This window comes from Lithobates pipiens, unplaced genomic scaffold (assembly GCF_037356315.1).
Source record: "Lithobates pipiens isolate NorthernLeopardFrog02 unplaced genomic scaffold, aLitPip1_a1.2 Scaffold_16, whole genome shotgun sequence".
NCBI classification, from domain to species: domain Eukaryota; kingdom Metazoa; phylum Chordata; class Amphibia; order Anura; family Ranidae; genus Lithobates; species Lithobates pipiens.
In genome coordinates, this window is record NW_027507748.1 from 376,533,072 (window position 1) to 376,552,754 (window position 19,683).

At 44.9% G+C, this 19,683-nt stretch overlaps 1 protein-coding gene and 1 non-coding gene across 3 annotated transcripts in view; both read right to left on the bottom strand.

The window, feature by feature from the left end:
• The window catches only part of MMP28 (matrix metallopeptidase 28), a 111,021-nt gene extending 106,654 nt beyond the window's left edge, over nt 1-4,367 (bottom strand). Inside the window, exon 1 of one of the 2 annotated variants that reach the window (XM_077482173.1) lies at nt 3,779-4,367. In XM_077482173.1, coding sequence (XP_077338299.1) covers nt 3,779-3,804 — 26 coding nt within the window. In that variant the 5' untranslated portion in view covers nt 3,805-4,367. The remainder of the gene's footprint in view (nt 1-3,778) is intronic. The other variant, XM_077482172.1, reaches the window with a different exon arrangement.
• LOC143986400 (U2 spliceosomal RNA) lies at nt 2,028-2,209 on the bottom strand. Its single transcript, XR_013276507.1, has one exon. It is a non-coding gene; the product is annotated as a U2 spliceosomal RNA (small nuclear RNA).
• Nucleotides 4,368-19,683: the final 15,316 nt, after the last annotated feature.

The following is a 19,683-nucleotide window of genomic DNA, read 5'->3' on the forward strand; positions in this document are numbered from 1 at the left end:
TACACGGCTTACATGGAAAAATAGTTTAATGCAATGACATGTTGTCGATTAATGTGTCTTATTTTAATCTGATTTTAGTTCAGCTTTAACAATCTTTCTTATATCTTATATAGAATTGTGAAAAATGTTTTTAAGGTCTATCCATTAAATTTAGCAATTTAAACATTGTTTAAAGATCAGTTTCCTTTACAACAGTTTCATTTTTCACGCACTAATATTTGTGATTTAGCTATAATACTGTGTAACTTTCTTTATAGATAAATCCACAGTTATTCAAAGCATATCCTCAGCACATACTGCAAATTCCTCAGTGCATCTGTTGACAAATGCATCGCACATATATGTGAGAAAAGACCCATTGTATGTTTTTTGTTAGTTCATCACTTTAAGATCACATCAAAATTTAACTGCAAGCAGTTGTGCAATGCATTTAGCTATAGGTCATGATCAACTGTACTGTATCAAATCAGCTTGCCTTTCAAAATAGGCAAAAAAACTAACGAAATATGATGTGCTCTGTGGACTCACCCAGGGGGCACTTGCTTTTTCTTAGCCCTCCCCATCATCGATGGCCAAATCTCCAGGAAAATGCTATAGTAGAGATCATCAGCGACAGATCACACACCCTATAAAGTAAAGTGGCCTCAGCCCAGAAGGCTGAGGCTAATTTACTAAAGAGGTTCATAATCTTCAAACAAAAATTGTGTGAATATTTAATCTTGTCTTGTAGATTCTTGTTAATCTATTTCATCTGTATGTGATTTGGTATTAACAAGTGAACAGGAATCTGCTTTTACCACGATTAAATTATTGAAATTAATAATTTACACAATTTATTGTGTGAAGGTTCTCAATTTCGTAAGTAAATCAGCCCTAGCTACTCCATGTGCCATACTAGATTTCCCTCTGTGTTTTCTACACTTCAGTTTGTATAAGAGCAATGTTCACAGCAAGCTTTTACCAAGCAAACCTTTTTCGAGCAGCTTTGTTGCAGGTTCAATTCTGATATTTCTGGTTTATTGCAGTGTGCTAATGCATGTTGTGTTGGATTAAGGCAGCATATTCATCTGAATGGGCTACTTTTATTTTTATTTTTTTTTAAAGCCTGTGGCGTGCAAAACACACCCAAAAACTTCCACCCGGTGCCCAAAAAAGTGCACACAAAAACATGCAACGGGTGTACGACTGTCCTCCACTAGGAAGGACCTTACACTGATCCCCCAGGGCGTTAGGCTCCAGACGGGGACTGAGGTACCTTACATGGCCCATCTGGCCAAAACCAGACGACCACCTTTCTCCGGAAGGTCTGACGAAACAGACCCACCCAGGTACTTGGGTAGGGGCTCTCTACCCAGAGAGAGAGGGCGAACCAAGCCAGAAGGCCTATGTCCACCCTCCCACAAGACTTTCAGGGTTGGCCCGAGGACCGACACCCTACTCACCATACATGCAGTGACAAACACAAAACGTGACACACAACACACATAAAAATAAAGTGGGGAAGGGATAGTGAAGAGGAGAGTGAAAAGAGTGGCCATTGTGTAACACAATGACCAGGCCCTCCGGCCAGGAATCAAAAGTTCCTCTGGTCCTAGCCAAAAGGCCCGGCCCTAGAGGCAGATGTGAAAAGGCATGTTTTATGGTGAGGTGGCCATGGTGCCAAACATCAAAGTGATAAATCACAGTTAAAGTAAGGCACCCTGAACTGCTACTTCAGGGGGCACATCACCACAGGCTTTTCAAAAGCACCCCTGACCCCACCAACCCAGACCACAGCAGCCCCCACCCCAGCCAGAAAGGCATGGAGATCCAGGAGCTTAGTGAGAGCCCTTTGCCATCAGGCCTCACCCTCGCTCCCATCACTCCTACCTAATTACATTCGGGAAGTAACGACCGTTCCCCCGGTGGGAGAAAGGGGAACCAGCGTTCCCTCCCGAAAAACTGACCGGAGCTAGAGCTGCTCCAATCCAGGCCAGAAGGCCAGGGACCCCTCCACTGGCGCCGACCAGTGGTTCTCCATCCTCATCAGAAGGTTTCCCTTTCAGCTATGAACCGCTCCAGGTTACCTTCACGCCAACAGGTTTTGCATAGCAACCGCCACCCCTGCTCCACCTCGTCGTAGAGCAGGGACGGAAGCAAGCGCCACCTCCTGGCAACTGATAAGAACAGATACTACACTTGATCTTAGCCAAAAGGCAGAGGAAGTGATGGGCTACTGGGGCACACAACTGGATGGGCTCGGAGCGCAGTGCTCTATGCCCCAAGCTCACCCTTTTTTGAAGCCTATTAGAGCCTCTGGCTCTAATCATGTGCTCCAAAAAAAAAAACACCCCACTATTGGAATCCATGTGTCTGGCATCCTGCATGTAGATCAGGGGGCTGGATGCATGGATGGAGGGGGGGGGGGCACCACTGGTGTAAAAAGAGTCATATGAGCTGGTAGATTAATACATTATCTGTAGAGGATCTGATGTCACCTCCAAATCTCCACATATGATCACCAAGGCATCACATCCAGTGACATAAGATCATGGGTCTTCAAACTAAGGCCCTCCAGTTGTTAAGGAACTACAATTCCCATCATGCCTAGTCATGTCTGTGAATGTCAGTTTTACAATGCCTCATGGGATGTGTCGTTTCGCAACAGCTGGAGGGCCGTAGTTTGAGGATCTCTGCATAAGATACTCAGCCGTGACAAAAAAAAAGAGGATCTGGAAGGCTCATATAGTGTAAAACCATATGTATACTTTTATTAAAAAAAAAAAAAACTAACCACTCACAATAATTAAAAACAACAAGTACTTAATAGTAAAAAATACCAATCACGGGATTTGATCTGACCAATTCCGGGTTACAGCATGTGGTGTGACGTCACAAGCTTAAGCTTCGCCCTACGCGTTTTGTCACATTTAATGTTATTGGGGAGCGGAAAATTATATAAATCACGCTTGGGTACAGTGTTGCATGATCACACAATTACCAGTTAAAATGGCATACTGCTAAATAGCAAAAAAAAATCGCCTGGTCCTAAAGAGGGTAAAACCTTCCAGAGCTGAGGTGGTTAAAAATTTTCAGCTGGAGTCTGGCTTTTATTTGTTAGTGTATCTAAATCTTCTAGTACATCTAACACTCCCCCCAGAATGACAATGCTGTTGTCCAAACGTGTCTCTGTTGCTTCTTCATTCAGAGTGTAGGCATTCTAATAAAGGACTTGTATTAAATCGCCAGATCACCAGATAAAAACAGGAGAGGACAAAGCCTAAAAAGAAAACTAATGCAGATATCACATCTAATGATTGGTACTCTGCAATAATGTTACATTTTTGTTTTTTGGTTTAATACCACTTTAAATCCAAAATAAGAAATCTGTAGGCCACAATTGGTGGCCTCTCCTGAAAACGTTGATTGCCTGGCTGTTATGCTTATCTTATGGATTTACCATTTTTTTGGAGTCACTGACCTGCAACCAGATTCAACTTTCACTCGCTGAATGCTTATCAGGGGGACGTGAATCAGTGTAGTGAAGACAAAGACAACCAGCAATTTTTGAAGATGGTCAACAACAACATCCTACATATTTCCCCTAGTGTAGGCTTCCTTTAAAATGAAATTGCTTTAAGAACGGGGCTAAGAAATATTTGGTATATAAACACTTGTACATAAAAAAATAAAATAAAATAAAAAGACATTATGCTTGCAAATATTATATTGTAACATTGTATAAAATCTATAGGGTATATGGGCAGATTGGAGCAGGGGTATGAGCACAATTCCTTACCTGTGCAGTGTGTACAGCCTCCTCATTGGTCTGATTGATAGAGGAGCACAAAGTAATGACAACAAAGAAGAGTAGGAAGGTAATTCCAGCTTTCATTCTCAAACTGACCGATCGATTCAGAGCCACTTCAGTGTGTTTAGAATACGACCATCACTCCTGTAGCAGACACTGGTCCAATGTTTAAATAAGCACGCTAGATTGATGTTAGCACATTAACTGGCGGCATCCTTAACCACCTTATCTGCAATCGAAGTGGCGCTATTATTTGTACTCATTCCTGGACATGTTCTAGTGTTATGGCCATTTAAATCCATTTCTGAATTTAATCTTGCGTGTGTCCTGGAATGTGTACATTTTTTTTTTTTTTTTATGGTAAAAGCTGGACTTCTTTAGCACAGGCTATCGGAAAAGCAGCATATTTTTTATCATTATCAGTAAGTCCAGCATGATAATGCAGTCCTCTGTCCAGCAGAAGGGCAAGGCGGTGAGCAGTCCAACAGCTGTGATGGGAACACATCCAGTTGTGGAGTTGTGTTCTCTCAGAAGTGGGATATGCAGCTACACATCCTTCACTGATTACAGGGATTCAGGCACCTCCCAGGCAAGCAGGAGGAGCCCATGTGAAAGCAGCATTGCTAATCAACTGCAGTCTGGGAACAGTCACAGGAAACTCACTTGTTTCTATACTGCTCATAGAATGAATCATTTTAAAGATTCTTAACCCTCCAACGCCCTGGGAATCAGCTTAGCTAAACTGCAGATCCTACCCAAACAATAATCTGCAAAATGTTTTCACATAAAAAAAAATAGTAGTTTATAATAGTCCAATTTTAGTGCTAGTTAGAGACCACAGAAAAAGAAAAAAAAGAATCTTGGCTACATTGTTCATTGTAAATAAACAGCAGAATAAAACCTGTATTTTGCTTACTAGGGATGAGCTAATAGGGGTTATTTACGAAAGGCAAATCCACTTTGCACTACAAGTGCACTTGGAAGTAAAGTCGCTGTAGATCTGAGGAGGATATGCAAGGAAAAAAAAAAAAACAGCATTTTAGCTTGTACATGATTGGATGATAAAATCAGCAGAGCTTCCACTCATTTCACATCTACCCCTTAGATTTACAGCGAGTACACTTGTAGCGCAAAGTGGATTTGCCTTTCGTAAATAATCTCCACTGTGTCTTTGTTCAGTTCACCTGGGAATTCATCAAACACATCACAGTCCAAAACTTCAAAACTGATTTTTTTTTTTTCGAGTATTTTTATGAGAATTTTAATAGAACATAAAGGTCTTCTGCTCTTTTGCTGGGTCTTCTCCCTCTGTTCTTCTTCCAATGTTGACTCAACGTGATCTCCCGGGGTGAAATGCTGGGTCCGCCATGTGCAATGACTTATATTGGCATGGAGCGGGGCCACCAGATGATGTAAGTTAAAGGCCACGCCCTTTGTGACGTTGTCACCCAGGGTATGATGGGGTGACTTATGTCATTGGATGATGTACCCCATACTCATTCACCTAGGGTGGGGGGGGGGGGGCGCAGACCCCGACAACCACCAGGCAAGGGTTGTCGGGAAGAGGCCCTTGTCCTCATCAACATGGGGACAAGGTGCTTTGGGGTGGGGGGGGTGCAGGGGCAAAGCACTAAACCCCCCCATGTTAAGGCATATGGCCTGGTATGGTCCAGGGGGGGGGCACTCGCTCGTCCCCAGCTCTCCTGACCTGCCAGGCTACGTGCTCGGATAAGGATCTGATATGGATCTTGGGGGAAACTTACGCAAAATTTCTTCAAGATTCTCAGCACACAAGTCGCACCGCAAGTCAGATCATCTGGATCCGACTTCTGGTGCGACTTCTATTTAAATCAATGGGCTCCCATAGGGAACCATTGATTTTGAATAACGCTGGACCAGGTATAATGCTGCGTATACAACGTTAAGTCTCGTTAAATGTTTAACACCTTTTACTGGCGTTTTGCCTTGGTGGGCATGAGGCCAAAGGCTAACATGGAGAGGTGTTTTTAAGCTGTGAAAAACACTCATAAAAGTGGCTGTAAAAACGTCCGTGGGTATGAGGCCTAAACATGTAACCTGTAAAAAAATTTAAAGCGTCGCCTATGGAGATTTTTAAGTATCGAAGTTTGGTGCCATTCCATGAGTGTGCGCAATTTTAAAGCGTGACATGTTAGATATCTTTTTACTTGGCGTAATATCATCTTTCACATTACGCAAAAAAAAAAAATCGGGCTATTGTTAGTGTTTTTTTTTTTTATATTCATGAAACACTATTGTCCACAAAACCACAAAACGCATTTGAAAAATTACTGCGCAAATACCGTGTAACATAAAAAGTTGCATCAACCACTATTTTATTCCCTATGGTGTCTGCAAAAAAATAAATATATATATATATATATATATATATATATAAAATGTGGGGGAGTAATTTTCTAGCAAAAAAAATAATTATGATTTTTACATGTAGGGGAGAAGTGTCAGAACTGGCCTGGGTGGCAAGTGGTTAATTACCATAATTAACCACTTTCAGACCGGACCATTTTGCTGGTCAATGACCAGAGGTCTTTTTACATATCAAAGGCCCGAGGACCTACACCCTACTAATCAAACATATAATATATGATTAAGCTTGATTAAAACAGTACCTTTTCAGCAGGCAGTAGATTCTCATTCTCCCTGTTAACTGTGTGAGAAAAACATGGGATTATGGGTACATTTTATACCCATAAAACCATGCTTTTTTTCTTCTAGTTAAGAGGGTTGGGCTGGAAGGGAGCATGTGTCTTTTAGACACATTCCTCTTCTATGACACTGCAGTGAGAGAACAGCCTCCACTGCAGCATTTTTATTGGACAGCTTGTTCCAATGGTGCTTTACCATTGGTCCAAGGCTCCAAGCTGTTTAGCTCAGTGCTTCTGACAAGAAGTCAGAGGCACTGTGAGCTCATCCCCTCAGTCTGCTACAAACAGCGTGTGCCACCTTGTATTTAAACTGGCCTCTCTGTGTGTAGTATCTCACAGGCTGAACAAGAAGTCCTGTATCCCTGGAACTATAGGTGACAGGAGCCCTGAATTTTGATCAGTGGTGGGGCAGGACTTCAGCCACCTACCCACCAGTGACCCCAGGTTGCCACACTAAGACGCTGTTGGACAAGTAGCTGTACACACAGGCCAAAAGTCTGCCAGTTTCTACTGCAATGGCTGATTTTGGTCAATATTCAGCCTGTGTGTATGGGGCTTCAGGCTTATGTTGGTGGTAGCAGCTACAGCTGGGACATTGTTTATGTTTTCACAGCAAGCTGCTCACCTCCCATAGTGATGTGTCCCTCCTAGGTGCCCAGGACCATAATGGCAGGTATCAGGATGGAGACTTTCGGGATTTGAGAGGTCATTTGTTCACTGACCTCCCCTGTGAGGAATGACACTGGAGGTAATCAGCTCTGATCAATTCTGGACTCAGCAGACATGTGCACTACTAAAATAATAGTTAAAGCGGTAGTAAACCCGCAGATTTTTTTTTAAACCTGTAAGGCAAAAGGCATAATGAGCTAAATGCTTACCTTAGAACCAGGCATTGGCAAATGATCTCGGTCCACGCCGAGGGAGCTGACATTTTCCCTCGGCGTGTTTTCCGGGTGTCGCCAGAGCTGCGATTTCGTCACTCCCACGCATGCGCGCAGGAGTTTTCTTCCCGAGAAGGTCCGGTGTCTGCCGGACCTTTCAGCTGGGAAATGTGCTGCTGAAGTCAGTGGCTGCATGCAAGGGGAATATCATATATATATATATATATATATATATATATATATATATTATTTTTACCTACAGGTAAGCCTTATTATAGGATTATCTGTAGGTCAAAGTAAGAAAAAAATAAAAAAAATAAAAAAAAATAAAAACTTTACTACCGCTTTAATAATTTAACTATAACAGAAAATACGACAAACAAAATTACCTGAATGTAATAGATTTTTTAAACTCGTAGGTTGAATAATTTTACATTCTTTCGGGATTCATTCTTTCTGAAAATTTATTTTCCTATGCATTAGTCAAAAGATTCTTTCATTAGTTCAGGTGCTTCTGAATGAACGAATATGCCAATTTTTGTCCAAAAACAAATTTGTAATGAAACGAGATGCACATGTCTAGGACTCAGCAGCAGTAGCTTCAAAAGAGTGCAGAGGTGCCCTAGGGGGTCTAATAGACCCTTGATGTCTCCTTAACCACTTGGGATCCGCGCTATTGCCAAATGACGGCATTAGCGCGGACCTACATTTCTGGGACTACGTCTATTGACGTCGTCCCGTGTACGAGCGGCCTGTGCGCCCCCTGAGGGGCGCGCGCGGCGCGCTCTGTGATCGGCGAGTCCATGAGACTCGCCTGATCACCGATCCGTGCAAGGGGTCGATCCCGACCCCTTATCACGTGATCAGCTGTCAGCCAATGACAGCTGATCATGTGATAGAACGGAGCCGGTAATCGGCTATTATTCCTCCTCGCGCTGACAGCGCGAGGAGAAAAAAAAAAAGCCGATCCCCGGCGGCCGTGATCGGGACATCAGTCCCGATCACGGCCAGCAATACAAGGGACCACCTGCCACCTGCCAGTGCCCACCTGCCTCCCGCAGTGCCATCCTGAATAAAAGTAAGTGCCCCCCGTCAGTGCCCACAGTGCCACCCACAGTGCCACCCACAGTGCCACCCACAGTGCCCACAATCTGCCTCAAAGGTTCTGCACCCCAGTGCCGCCCATCAGTGCCCAGCAGTGCCGCCCATCAGTGCCCAGCAGTGCCGCCCATCAGTGCCCAGCAGTGCCACCTATCAGAGCCACCTATCAGTGCCACCTATCAGTGCCCATCAGTCCCATCTATCTGTGGTACCTATCAGTGCCCACCCGTGCCCATCCGTGCCACCCATCCGTGCCACTTATCCGTGCCACCCATGCGTGCCATCTTATCTGTGCCCATCTTTGCCCATCAGTGCCGCCTTATCTGTGCCCATCGGTGCCGCCTTATCTGTGCCTATTAGTGCCGCCTTAACTATGCCTATCAGTGCCCACCAGTGCAGCCTATCAGTGCCCACCAATGCAGCCTATCAGTGCCCACCAATGCAGCCCATCAGTGCCCACCAATGCAGCCTATCAGTGCCGCCTAATCAGCGCACTTCAATGAAGGAGAAAAATGACCCGTTTGCAAAATTTTATAACAAACTATTAAAACATGATTTTTTTTTTTTTTTTTTTGCATTTTTTTTGTTTGTTTAGCAAAAAATAAAACTCCGAGCTGTAACTAAATACCACCAAAAGAAAGCTCTATTTGTGGGAAAAAAATGATAAAAATTTCATTTGGGTACAGTGTTGTATGCCCGCGCAATTGTCATTCAAAGTGCATCAGCGCTGAAAGCTGAAAATTGGTCTGGGACTGAGGGGGGTTTAAGTGCCCAGTAAGCAAGTGGTTAAAGAGAACCTATCACATAGGGGGATTATTCAGGAAGTAGCTGGATTTACACCTGGAAAACGACTCCTTCATTGGGTACTGCTGAGTGAAACACTTATGCCGCATACACACGACCGTTTTTTCCATCAGAATAAACTCTGATGATCTTTCCGACGGAGTTCCACTGAAACGGACTTGCCTACACATGATCACACCAAAGTCCGTTCATTTAGAACGCGATGACATACGACGGGACTAGAAAAAGGAAGTTCAATAGCCAGTAGCCAATAGCTGCCCTTGCGTCATTTTTGGTCCGTTGGAATAGCATACAGACAAATGGTTTTCCCGATAGGAATTGATTTTGTCTGAAAGATTTAAAATATGTTATATTTCTAGGTTCGTCAGAATTTTTGAAAAAAAAAAACTCTGATGAAGCCCACACACGATCGGAATATCGATGAAATTATTCCATCTGACTTTTTCTGCTAGAAAGTACGACCGTGTCTACACGGTATTAGGAGTCAAAAACATCTTCTCCATGTGAGCCCAATAGGCGTACATCACTTCCTGCAATGAAGATGCACTGAAAAAAATTTGGTGATATTTTCCAGTCACCAGGACCCAAAACCAGTGACCTTGGTTGAAGTAGATTCGTGGTAGTCTTAAATTGGTTCTGACCACATCTGCTAAAAAAAGACGTGAGACAGGTCAGGACCCTGAGCCTATTCCTGAGAGGATTTTCCCTTAGGCTCAGTTCACACCTATGCAGTTTGCTTTTGATAGTTTCTGCAGTACTTTCTTGTTGTGCGTTTTGCATTTTTGCACACACATATTTACCGCAATTTACCGCCACGATTTAGCGTTTGGAATTTTTTATCTTTTTTTTTTGGCTTATTTGTTGTTAGGATTACAAAACTCAAAATCACTGCAAAAATGCACTAATTCTTTTCTGCAGCTTCTTCATTGAAATCTATGGAACCAAAATAGCAAAAAAAGTTTTGCGTTTAAAAAAGTCCTTGCACTTTCCAAAATTGTGGTGGCTGAAAAAAAGCATAGATGTGTTATTTACGAAAGGCAAATCCACTTTGCACTGAAAGTGCACTTGGAAGTGCAGTCGTTCTAAATCTAAGGGGTGGATCTGAAATGATTGGAAGCTCTGCTGATTTTATCATCCAATCATGTGCAAGCTAAAATGCTGTCTTTTATTTTCCTTGCGTGTCCCCCTCAGATCTACAGTGACTTTACTTCCAAGTGCACTTGTAGTGCAAAGTGGAGTTTCCTTTAGTAAATAACCCCCAAGATCTTTATTAAATACCATTGGAATGTTCAGTGTCATTCGAACTGAGGGATAGAAAACACAGAAACCAAATGCTAACAGGCATAGGTTCATGCAGCCTATTGCATTAAGGTGTGCACCCTAAAGCTCAAACACACATGCGTGTCAGTGTGTGTGTATACACTATATTACAAAAAGTATTGTGACGCCTGCCTTTACACTTTGCAGCTATAACAGCTTCAACTCTTCTGGGAAGGCTGTCCACAAGGTTTAGTGTGTGTCTCTGGAAATGTTTGACCATTCTTCCAGAAGCGCATTTGTGAGGTCAGACACTGATGTTGGATAAGAAGACCTGGCTTGCAGTCTTTGCTCTTATTCATCCCAAAGATGTTCTATTAGGTTGAGGTCAGGACTTTTTGCAGGCCAGTCAAGTTGCTCCACCCCAAACTCACTCATACATGTCTTTATGGACCTTGCTTTGTGCACTGGTCCAAATCATTTGGTGGAGGGGGGATTATGGTGTGGGGTTGTTCAGAGTTTAGGATTGGCCCCTTAGTTCCAGTGAAGGGAACGCTTAAGGCAACAGCATACCAAGACATTTTGGACAATTTCATGCTCCCAACTTTGTGGGAACAGTTTGGGGATGGCCCCTTCCTGTTCCAACATGACTGCGAACCAGTGAACAAAGCAAGGTACATAAATACATGGATGAGTGAGTTTGGGATGGAGTAACTTGACTGACCTGCACAGAGTCCTGACCTCAACTAGATAGTACACCTTTGGGATGAATTAGAATGGAGACTATGAGCCAGGCATTCTCATCCTACGGACTAAGACTAGGATGCCATGTTCATTTGTGTATAGAGGCAGGTGTCACAATACTTTTGACAATATAGTGCGTGTCTGTGTGTATATATAGGTATCGCTGGCTCCTGACGAGCATGCGTTATATGTTTTTCAAAGTTAAATCTCCTAAAACCACAGTTGGGTTTTGGGGCTAATTTTACAAAATTTATGGTTTCAGTACCAGTCTGGCTGGGTTGCACTGGGTTATCCTTGACCGCAGGTGTCGCTGTCACCGCCGGCAAGGTTGAGAACGCAGTCTAGCTGGGTGTATTGAATGCCATGTTTATTTCGGAACCACCCCTGTGGGAGTGTTTTCCTTCTGTGCATTCTGGGAGGTGGTATTTAACCACTTCAGCCTCGGACCAATAAACACCTTAAGGACCAGAGGTCTTTTTACAATTTTGCACTGCGCTGCTTTAACTGGTAATTGCGCAGTCATGCAATATTGCACCCAAACGAAATTTGCGTCCTTTTCTTCCCACAAATAGAGCTTTCTTTTGATGGTATTTGATTGCCTCTGCGATTTTTATTTTTTGCAATATAAATGGAAAAAGGGCGAAAATTTTGAAAAAAAATGATATTTTCTTCTTTTTGTTATAAGAAAAATCGAATAAACTAAATTTTAGTCATACATTGAGGGCAAAATTTATTCAGCCACATGTCTTTAGTAAAAAAAATGTCAATAAGCGTATATTTTTTGGTTTGCGCAAAAGTTATAGCGTCTACAAACTAGAATACATTTTCTGGAATTTACACAGCTTTTAATTTATGACTGCCTATCTCATTTCTTGAGGTGCTAAAATGGCAGGGCAGTACAAAACCCCCCAAATGACCCCATTTTGGAAAGTAGACACCCCAAGGAAACTGCTGATGGGTATGTTGAGCCCATTGAATATTTATTTTTTTGTCCTAAGGGATTGAATAATGACAAAAAAAAAAAAAAAATTTACAAAAAGTTGTCACTAAATGATATATTGCTCACACATGCCATAGTTATATGTGGAATTGAACCCCAAAATATATTTTACTTCTCCCGAGTACGGGGATACCACATGTGTGGGACTTTTTGGGAGTCTAGTCGCGCACGGCACCCCGAAAACCAATCACCACCTTCAGGATTTCTAAGGGTGCAAATTTTTGATTTCACCCCTCACTACCTATCACAGTTTCGAAGGCCATAAAATGCCAAAATAGCACAAAACCCCCCAAAATGACGCCATTTTGGAAAGTAGACACCCCAAGCTATTTACTGAGAGGCATGTTGAGTCCATGGAATATTTTATATTTTGCCACAAGTTGCGGGAATATTACAAACTTTTTTTTTTTGCACAAAGTTGTCACTAAATGATATATTGCTCACACATGCTATGGGCATATGTGAAATGACACCCCAAAATACATTCTGCTGCTTCTCCTGAGTACAGGGATACCACATGTGTGGGACTTTTTGGGAGCCTAGCCGCGTACGGGACCCCGAAATCCAAGCACCGCCTTCAGGATTTCTAAGGGCATAATTTTTTTATTTTACTCCTCACTACCTATCACTACCTATCACAGTTTTGACGGCCATAAAATGCCAAGATGGCACAAAACCCCCCCAAATGACCCCATTTTGGAAAGTAGACACCCCAAGCTATTTGCCGAGGGCCATCTTGAGACTATTGAATATTTTTTTTTTTTGTCCCAAGGGATTGAATAATGACAAAAAATAAAAATAAAATTTTTTTTTACAAAAAGTTGTCACTAAATGATATATTGCTCACACATGCCATGGTTATATGTGGAATTGCACCCCAAAATATATTCAGCTACTTCTCCCGAGTATGGGGATACCACATGTGTGGGACTTTTTGGGAGTCTAGTCGCGTACGGCACCCCGAAAACCAATCACCACCTTCAGGATTTCTAAGGGTGCAAATTTTTGATTTCACCCCTCACTACCTATCACAGTTTCGAAGGCCATAAAATGCCAAAATAGCACAAAACCCCCCCAAATTACCCCATTTTGGAAAGTAGACACCCCAAGCTATTTACTGAGAGTCATGTTGTCTGAACGAAAAAAAAGAGATTGATCGGTGGGTATGCCCACCATTAGATACCTCCCTTCATCCACCCACTTCTAATGATGGACATACATGCACCATTTATATATGCCGAAGCATGGGGGCATCCTCCCGCAAAAAAGTTATGCCGCGTACATACGTTCAAACTTTTCCATGGGCAAGCCCTCCGTCGGAATTTTGACCGTATGTACGCGGCATTAGGAGCAAAATCGCTCCTCCACCCCTTATGCCCCCATGCTTCGGCATATATGCTCTTTTTTAACTGTGGTGGTGAAATCACCTCCTACAGCGTTGGAGTCGCGGCTTTATGTATCGTGGGAGCAAACGCTGTTGCTGTCAAGATAAATAAATCCGCGCTGCAGCTGAATGGCGTACCTGCTAAGCAAATTATGGTTAACGTTAAAACAAAGTAACATCACAGGAAAGCCTTACCATACCATACCTGCAAAGCAAATGCCCAAAAAAACTGTAAAAAATAAAACATTTTTTAACACAACCTGTGCCTAAAATATATATATGCCGAAGCATGGGGGCATCCTCCCGCAAAAAAGTTATGCCGCGTACATACGTTCAAACTTTTCCACGGGCAAGCCCTCCGTCGGAATTTTGACCGTATGTACGCGGCATTAGGAGCAAAATCGCTCCTCCACCCCTTATGCCCCCATGCTTCGGCATATATGCTCTTTTTTAACTGTGGTGGTGAAATCACCGCCTACAGCACTGGAGTCACGGCTTTATGTATCGTGGGAGCAAACGCTGTTGCTGTCAAGATGGTTTCCAATCTCTGGCAAGAGACGGCAACTGGGGATTAGCGGCGATGTGTTGACCAGCATATAAATTGGTTTGGTCCACAATAGATCTATAGAGATCTTCCGTGAAATACAGAGAATAAAAATCGAGTGGCGTAAAATCATCTGTATCCACCTGAATACCGGGTTGGGCAGTGAATGGGGGAAGTACTGGTGCTGCAGAAGTGGTGGGCACCCAATCAGGATTGGCGAATTCTGCAGGAAGGGCACTATGGGAACGACGGGCCTGTCTTCGTCTTCTTGGTGGCAGCGGGACACTACTTGTGCTTGCCACCTCGCCAGCTTGAACTGCACTTATGGGACTCGCCACGTCACCATGTGATACTGCAGTGCTGGATGTACGTCCAGGGTGTACTAGGCCGCTGGTGCTTGCCAGTTCACCAAAAGGATGAGCGGCGCTAGTACTGGCTCTATACTCCATACGAGGGACTTGCGGTTCCTGCACCTCAACAACATCAGAAAATCGGGGTCGGGTACGCCTGACGTTAGCAGGGACCTCTTCTTCGTCGTCAGAGCTATCTGACATGGAGGCGCTGTCCTCTACAGGTTCGTATTCTGAGCCTGAATCTGACAGATCAGTGTCTTCCTCTTCACTATCTGTCATGCTCAGAAACGTGTAGGCCTCTTCACTAGTGTACCTTCGCTTTGCCATTTTGGGCTCTAAATTTAGGGGTACAGTAGTGAGACTCACAGGTAAAAAAGCACCTAGCCTGTCAGCGACTGTATAAAACGCTACAAAAAAAACTGTTAGCGATCGCAGGGATCAGGCCTGACTCTGCGAACGCTGCAGTTATGTGTGTTGTGTTTTGTAAGTGACAGTGATCGATCGATACTGCACTTGGGTGGGCTGGGCTGGGCTGGGCAGAGGGGCAAAACGCAGGTGCTAGCAGGTATCTGGATTGATCCTGCTAACAATGCGTTTTTTTAGAACCCTAAATTGCTGGGCACGCTAGTATAGATCTGATCAGATCAGATATTGATCTGTTCAGATTCTATACCACTAAGGGAGGTGTATGCTTTGCGCGTGGGTGTTAGCGGTACTGGCACTAACCTAGCACTGCCTGGGGCGACGCAGACCCTTTCTGACCCTAAAACCAAATTTATATCACCCGCCGGGTGATCAGGGGGTTAAACCTTTATTAGGTAATAAATGGCGGGTGCCCTGATGCTATAAAAAGCGAACTACCTAACCAGCGTCACCCGTAACACTTATACGGTGATCACTGGTGAAAAGGTTAACTAAGGGCAATCAGGGGTTAAAACCTTTATTGGGTATTTATATGGGGGTACCTGAAGCTTTATAAAAACCTGACGGGGAACCTAAATAACTAAATAACTAACTGGCTAACCAGCGTCACCAGTGACACTTATGCAGCGATCGCTGGTGAAAGGGTTAACACTAGGGGCAATCAAAGGGTTAAAACCTTTATTAGGTTATATATCGGGGTACCTAACGCTATAAAAACCTGGCGTTGAACCTAAAAAAAAACTAGCTTCCTAGCGGGACCAGTGACACTATTGCAGCGATCAGAAAAACGATCGCTTAGTGACACTGGTAAAAGGGGGTGAAAGGGTTAACTGGGAGGGCAATCAAGGGGTTAAACCTTTATTAGGGGGGGGTAGGGGGCTACCCTGGACCTAAAGGGGCCTAACACTAGCTGCCCTGACACTTTTTACAGTCACAACTGACACTAAATGTAGTGATCAATAAATAAATGAACACTGCATTAGTGACACTGTGACTGGGGGGGGCGGGGGGCCGATCGGGGGGGTGATCGGGGGGTGACTGGGGTGAAATGTGTGCCTATGTGTACCTATGTGTCAGTGGACTGTTGGTGCACTTACTTGAATGTCTTCACTCCTCGCTGTCCGGTTCAAAAAGACCGCCACGAGGAGTGTGACATCACTTCCTCCTCCTGTGTTTACATTTTCACAGGGGAGGAAGTTCGTCACTGGCCAGGAGCGATCGAGAGGGGATGGCCAGAAACCAACGGCCATCCCCTCATCGCGGATCGCTCCGGCACTGAAAGGGACCGCCGTATCTAGCGGGAGGGGGTCCGATCGGACCCCCCACCCGCTGGAAGGCAGGCACGTACATCTACGTGATTGTGCCTGCCTGTGCCATTCTGATGACGTATAATGGCAATACGGCGGTCCTTAAGTGGTTAAGGTGCTGAGATCACGGGCTTAGGGGTTTTCTGTTCCGGAGATTGTTTTCTGTCTGTCTATTTCTGGTCCTCCTGACCAGCCCCCATGGCCCTCCTGGCCTGGGGTGCGGAACCAAGCATTTACAAGTCTCGGGGCTGGCTAGCCCGAGGCGACGCAACTGCAGGGACAGGCCTGAATGGATATTGGGTCCTATTGATTCAAAGGTGGTCAGGTGCCGTCTCATCTAAGGGAGAGGCCCAGCAACTGGAGAAGCATCCAGGGGAGGACTCTTCAGGAGAAGGCCGTGCGCAAGGCTGGCTTCTCTGAAGGAGCTTGGAGGCTTAGTTGAAGGACACTTCATGGATCTACACTCATATGGTATTGCCGGATCGGCTGAGAGATACTGGTACCGTATGATAGCTCTTTAAATTTGTCTATGTCCCTCAGTTACATTCAAGTCTGTGGCAGAGACTTTTCTCAAGTATTCTACATTCAAGTCTGTGGCAGAGACTTTGCTTAACACTCCACCAGCTGCTAGGCCTAGTGAGAGCAGGTCTATCCGGGCGTTGTAAAATCCAGCTGTGAAATGGTTATTCTCTGGATTTCTTCTATAAGAGACTTGTCATTTTTGCAGTCCAAAGTACCTGAACTTAAACTTAACCCTCTACCCTAAACTAAGAGACTCTGTTTATACTTCAAATAAATAACCCAAAAGAAGATTCAGTGTCAATTTCCACATTTCTTTGGGCCATTTACCATGGGAAACCCTAGACAGAGAAGCAGTCAAGAAGGTAACGGTAAGCCCAATAAAACCAGCAGTTCCTTCTGGGGTCAGTGCTACATGTGGGGGCTCGAGTTCGGTATTTACCATTACCCCTCACAACTAAAAAGAGCTGTCCACGTGGAATCTAAATGGTAGAGGGTTATGTTTTTGGACTGCTCCATTTTTTGCAAGGAATGATTGATGGCCACTGTTGTCGCGTAAACTGTGGGCAGAGTTGGAAAAAGTCTGCGAGTTGCATGACCGGAGGAACCAGTGGGAGGAGTCTTGCCTGTTTCTTTTCCCTGCACGAGGCACCGCGTGAGTGTGTCGTAGGAGAAAGAGGAAAGAGGTTGCGTTTCTTTGCGAAAGAAAATGTTCCGAGTGCCAGGAACATCGTCCATCATGGGACCCAGGATGCCTTCTGTGGGGAATCCCACAAGTGTGAGACTGCCTGGGACTTTGCTAACCAATACAGGAATTCGCCTGAGACCGCAGGGGCGTTTTGTACTGTACACGACTGGAGAAGTCGAGGCATTGGGAATGCTCTGCAACAAGTGCGAGGGACTGGTTACAAGTCTCCGGCCATTTGCCCGTTGTTTGCAGTGTGGAGAATACTTGTTCTAAGTGGAGCAACCCACCATACCATCTCGGGCGTACCGCATGGACTGGGCCATGGGCGTTGCCACGAGGAGTTTACTGTCTACGCTCCTGTGGCAAGGCCTACAACTTCTATGCTGATTACTACAACCAGTGTCCCAGACAGGCATGTACTGGCCATCGGGACTACCGGGAGTTTCCCGGTGGGCCGATGGCTCAGTGGGCCTGTTTCAGTGACAGAAATGCCTTCCTTTTTTTGTGTAGTGGGTACCTGCGGCCCCGCATCTTACTCTGGCCGCCACATAGCTGACACAGGCACAAATTTTGTCTCTCAAGTGAGATTTCCAAACTGGTTGCTAGCCACCTGCCGCCTAGCGTGTAGCAACCAGTGACGTCAGACACAGAAGGAGGCTGAGACGGCCCAGCATTCACAGCCGAGCAGGGTTTAAGTTTCTCCTCCTCCGCGCCGAGTGCTTAGCTCCACCCACCTCCTCCTCTGCTCCGGGTAGGGTTGCCACCTGCCCAGGATTCACCTGGACAGTTCGGGTTTGGGTTCATGTGTCCGGGTTTCAGACTGTCTGAAACCCGGACACATTATTTAGACTGGACTATGGCTTTTCAGCAGGATTGCTGGCAGTGGGTGTCTCAGCTGAGAGTGTCTGTTACACTCTTTCACAGCCCCTAAAGCCAGCACTAACAACCCCCCCCCCCCCAAACACATACAGATGGGAGAGGAGAGAGGGCTCGATCTGCACCTCTTCCACCCCATCCCTACCCCTCTGTGTCTGCTCACACTCCAATCCCCGGCGCTGTGCCTCAGAAAGGGAAAGTGGGAGCCGTAAATTTGAAGTCCAGCAGCCTCAGATCCATCTGGTGCTGACTGCTAAGGGGTGAGTGGGTTCACCATCCATCCATCTCTGTCTGTGACTGAAGTCTCCCCCCTTCTCTCTCTTGCCTCTGAGTAAGTACAGTAAGGCAAATTAGGGTTCTCAGAGCACCCCTTACATCAGAGTTCCCCTTTACACCAGCGGTCATAGTGTTTCCCCTTACATTAGAGTCCTCTTCGTACATCAGAGTTCTCAGTGTTCACCCTTAAATCAGGGCTCCCAGTGCATCCCTTATGTTAGAAGCCCCAGAGGTCTCCCTTACATCAGAGTCTGCAGAGTCCCCCCTTACAGTGAAAGGGAACTCTGCGAGTTCAGATGTAAAAGGGGAACTCTGTGGACTCTGATGTAAAGGGGGACTCTTGTTATTAACTTCATATGATTAGAAATGTTATTTAGTAGCAAAATATATGTATAGTTTATACAAAAAATTGCTCTGCACCACAAAAGTGTTCGGGTTTGACTTGAAGAAAGGGTGGCAACCCTAGCTCCGGGGTCATGCTCTTAGAGAGGAAGTGCTGTGTGTGATCCTCTTCTTCTGCTGCCCGTGCCCAACTTTTCTGCACTGCCTGAGTGTTGTCTGAGGGACCCCCTTCCTATGCCTGTGTCCCCACTGCTCGTTTCCCTGCTATCTGTTGCTGTTCGGGATCTGCAGGCAGCTGCCACTATGTCAGGTGACATCAGGCATACCCATTCTAGCTCCCGAACTACAGCACAGTTTTGACCAATGGGGGAAACAAGCAAAAAGCAGCAGGAAATATGACAAGTGAGCCTGAGGGTACATCAGCAACACCAGATCAAAGTACAAGGTAATGGATCAGCAAAAAGTGTGAAGATCAGTTTTAGTGGTAATCTCTGTAACATTAAACAAAACTAGATTTGAATGAAAGCTGGGAACCCATAGGGGTTAACTTTGTAACAGTGCAGTCACTCTCCATAGTGACTGAAGGGGTTCTTTTCTAGAGTCTGGCAGCTTCTCTCTCCCCTTATCTTAGTTTGCAAGTTTTGCTGTATTGCTGCTTCAATTTGGGGCTCTGGTGTGGCTGATCTGAGTGTCCGGAATCATTGCCTGAG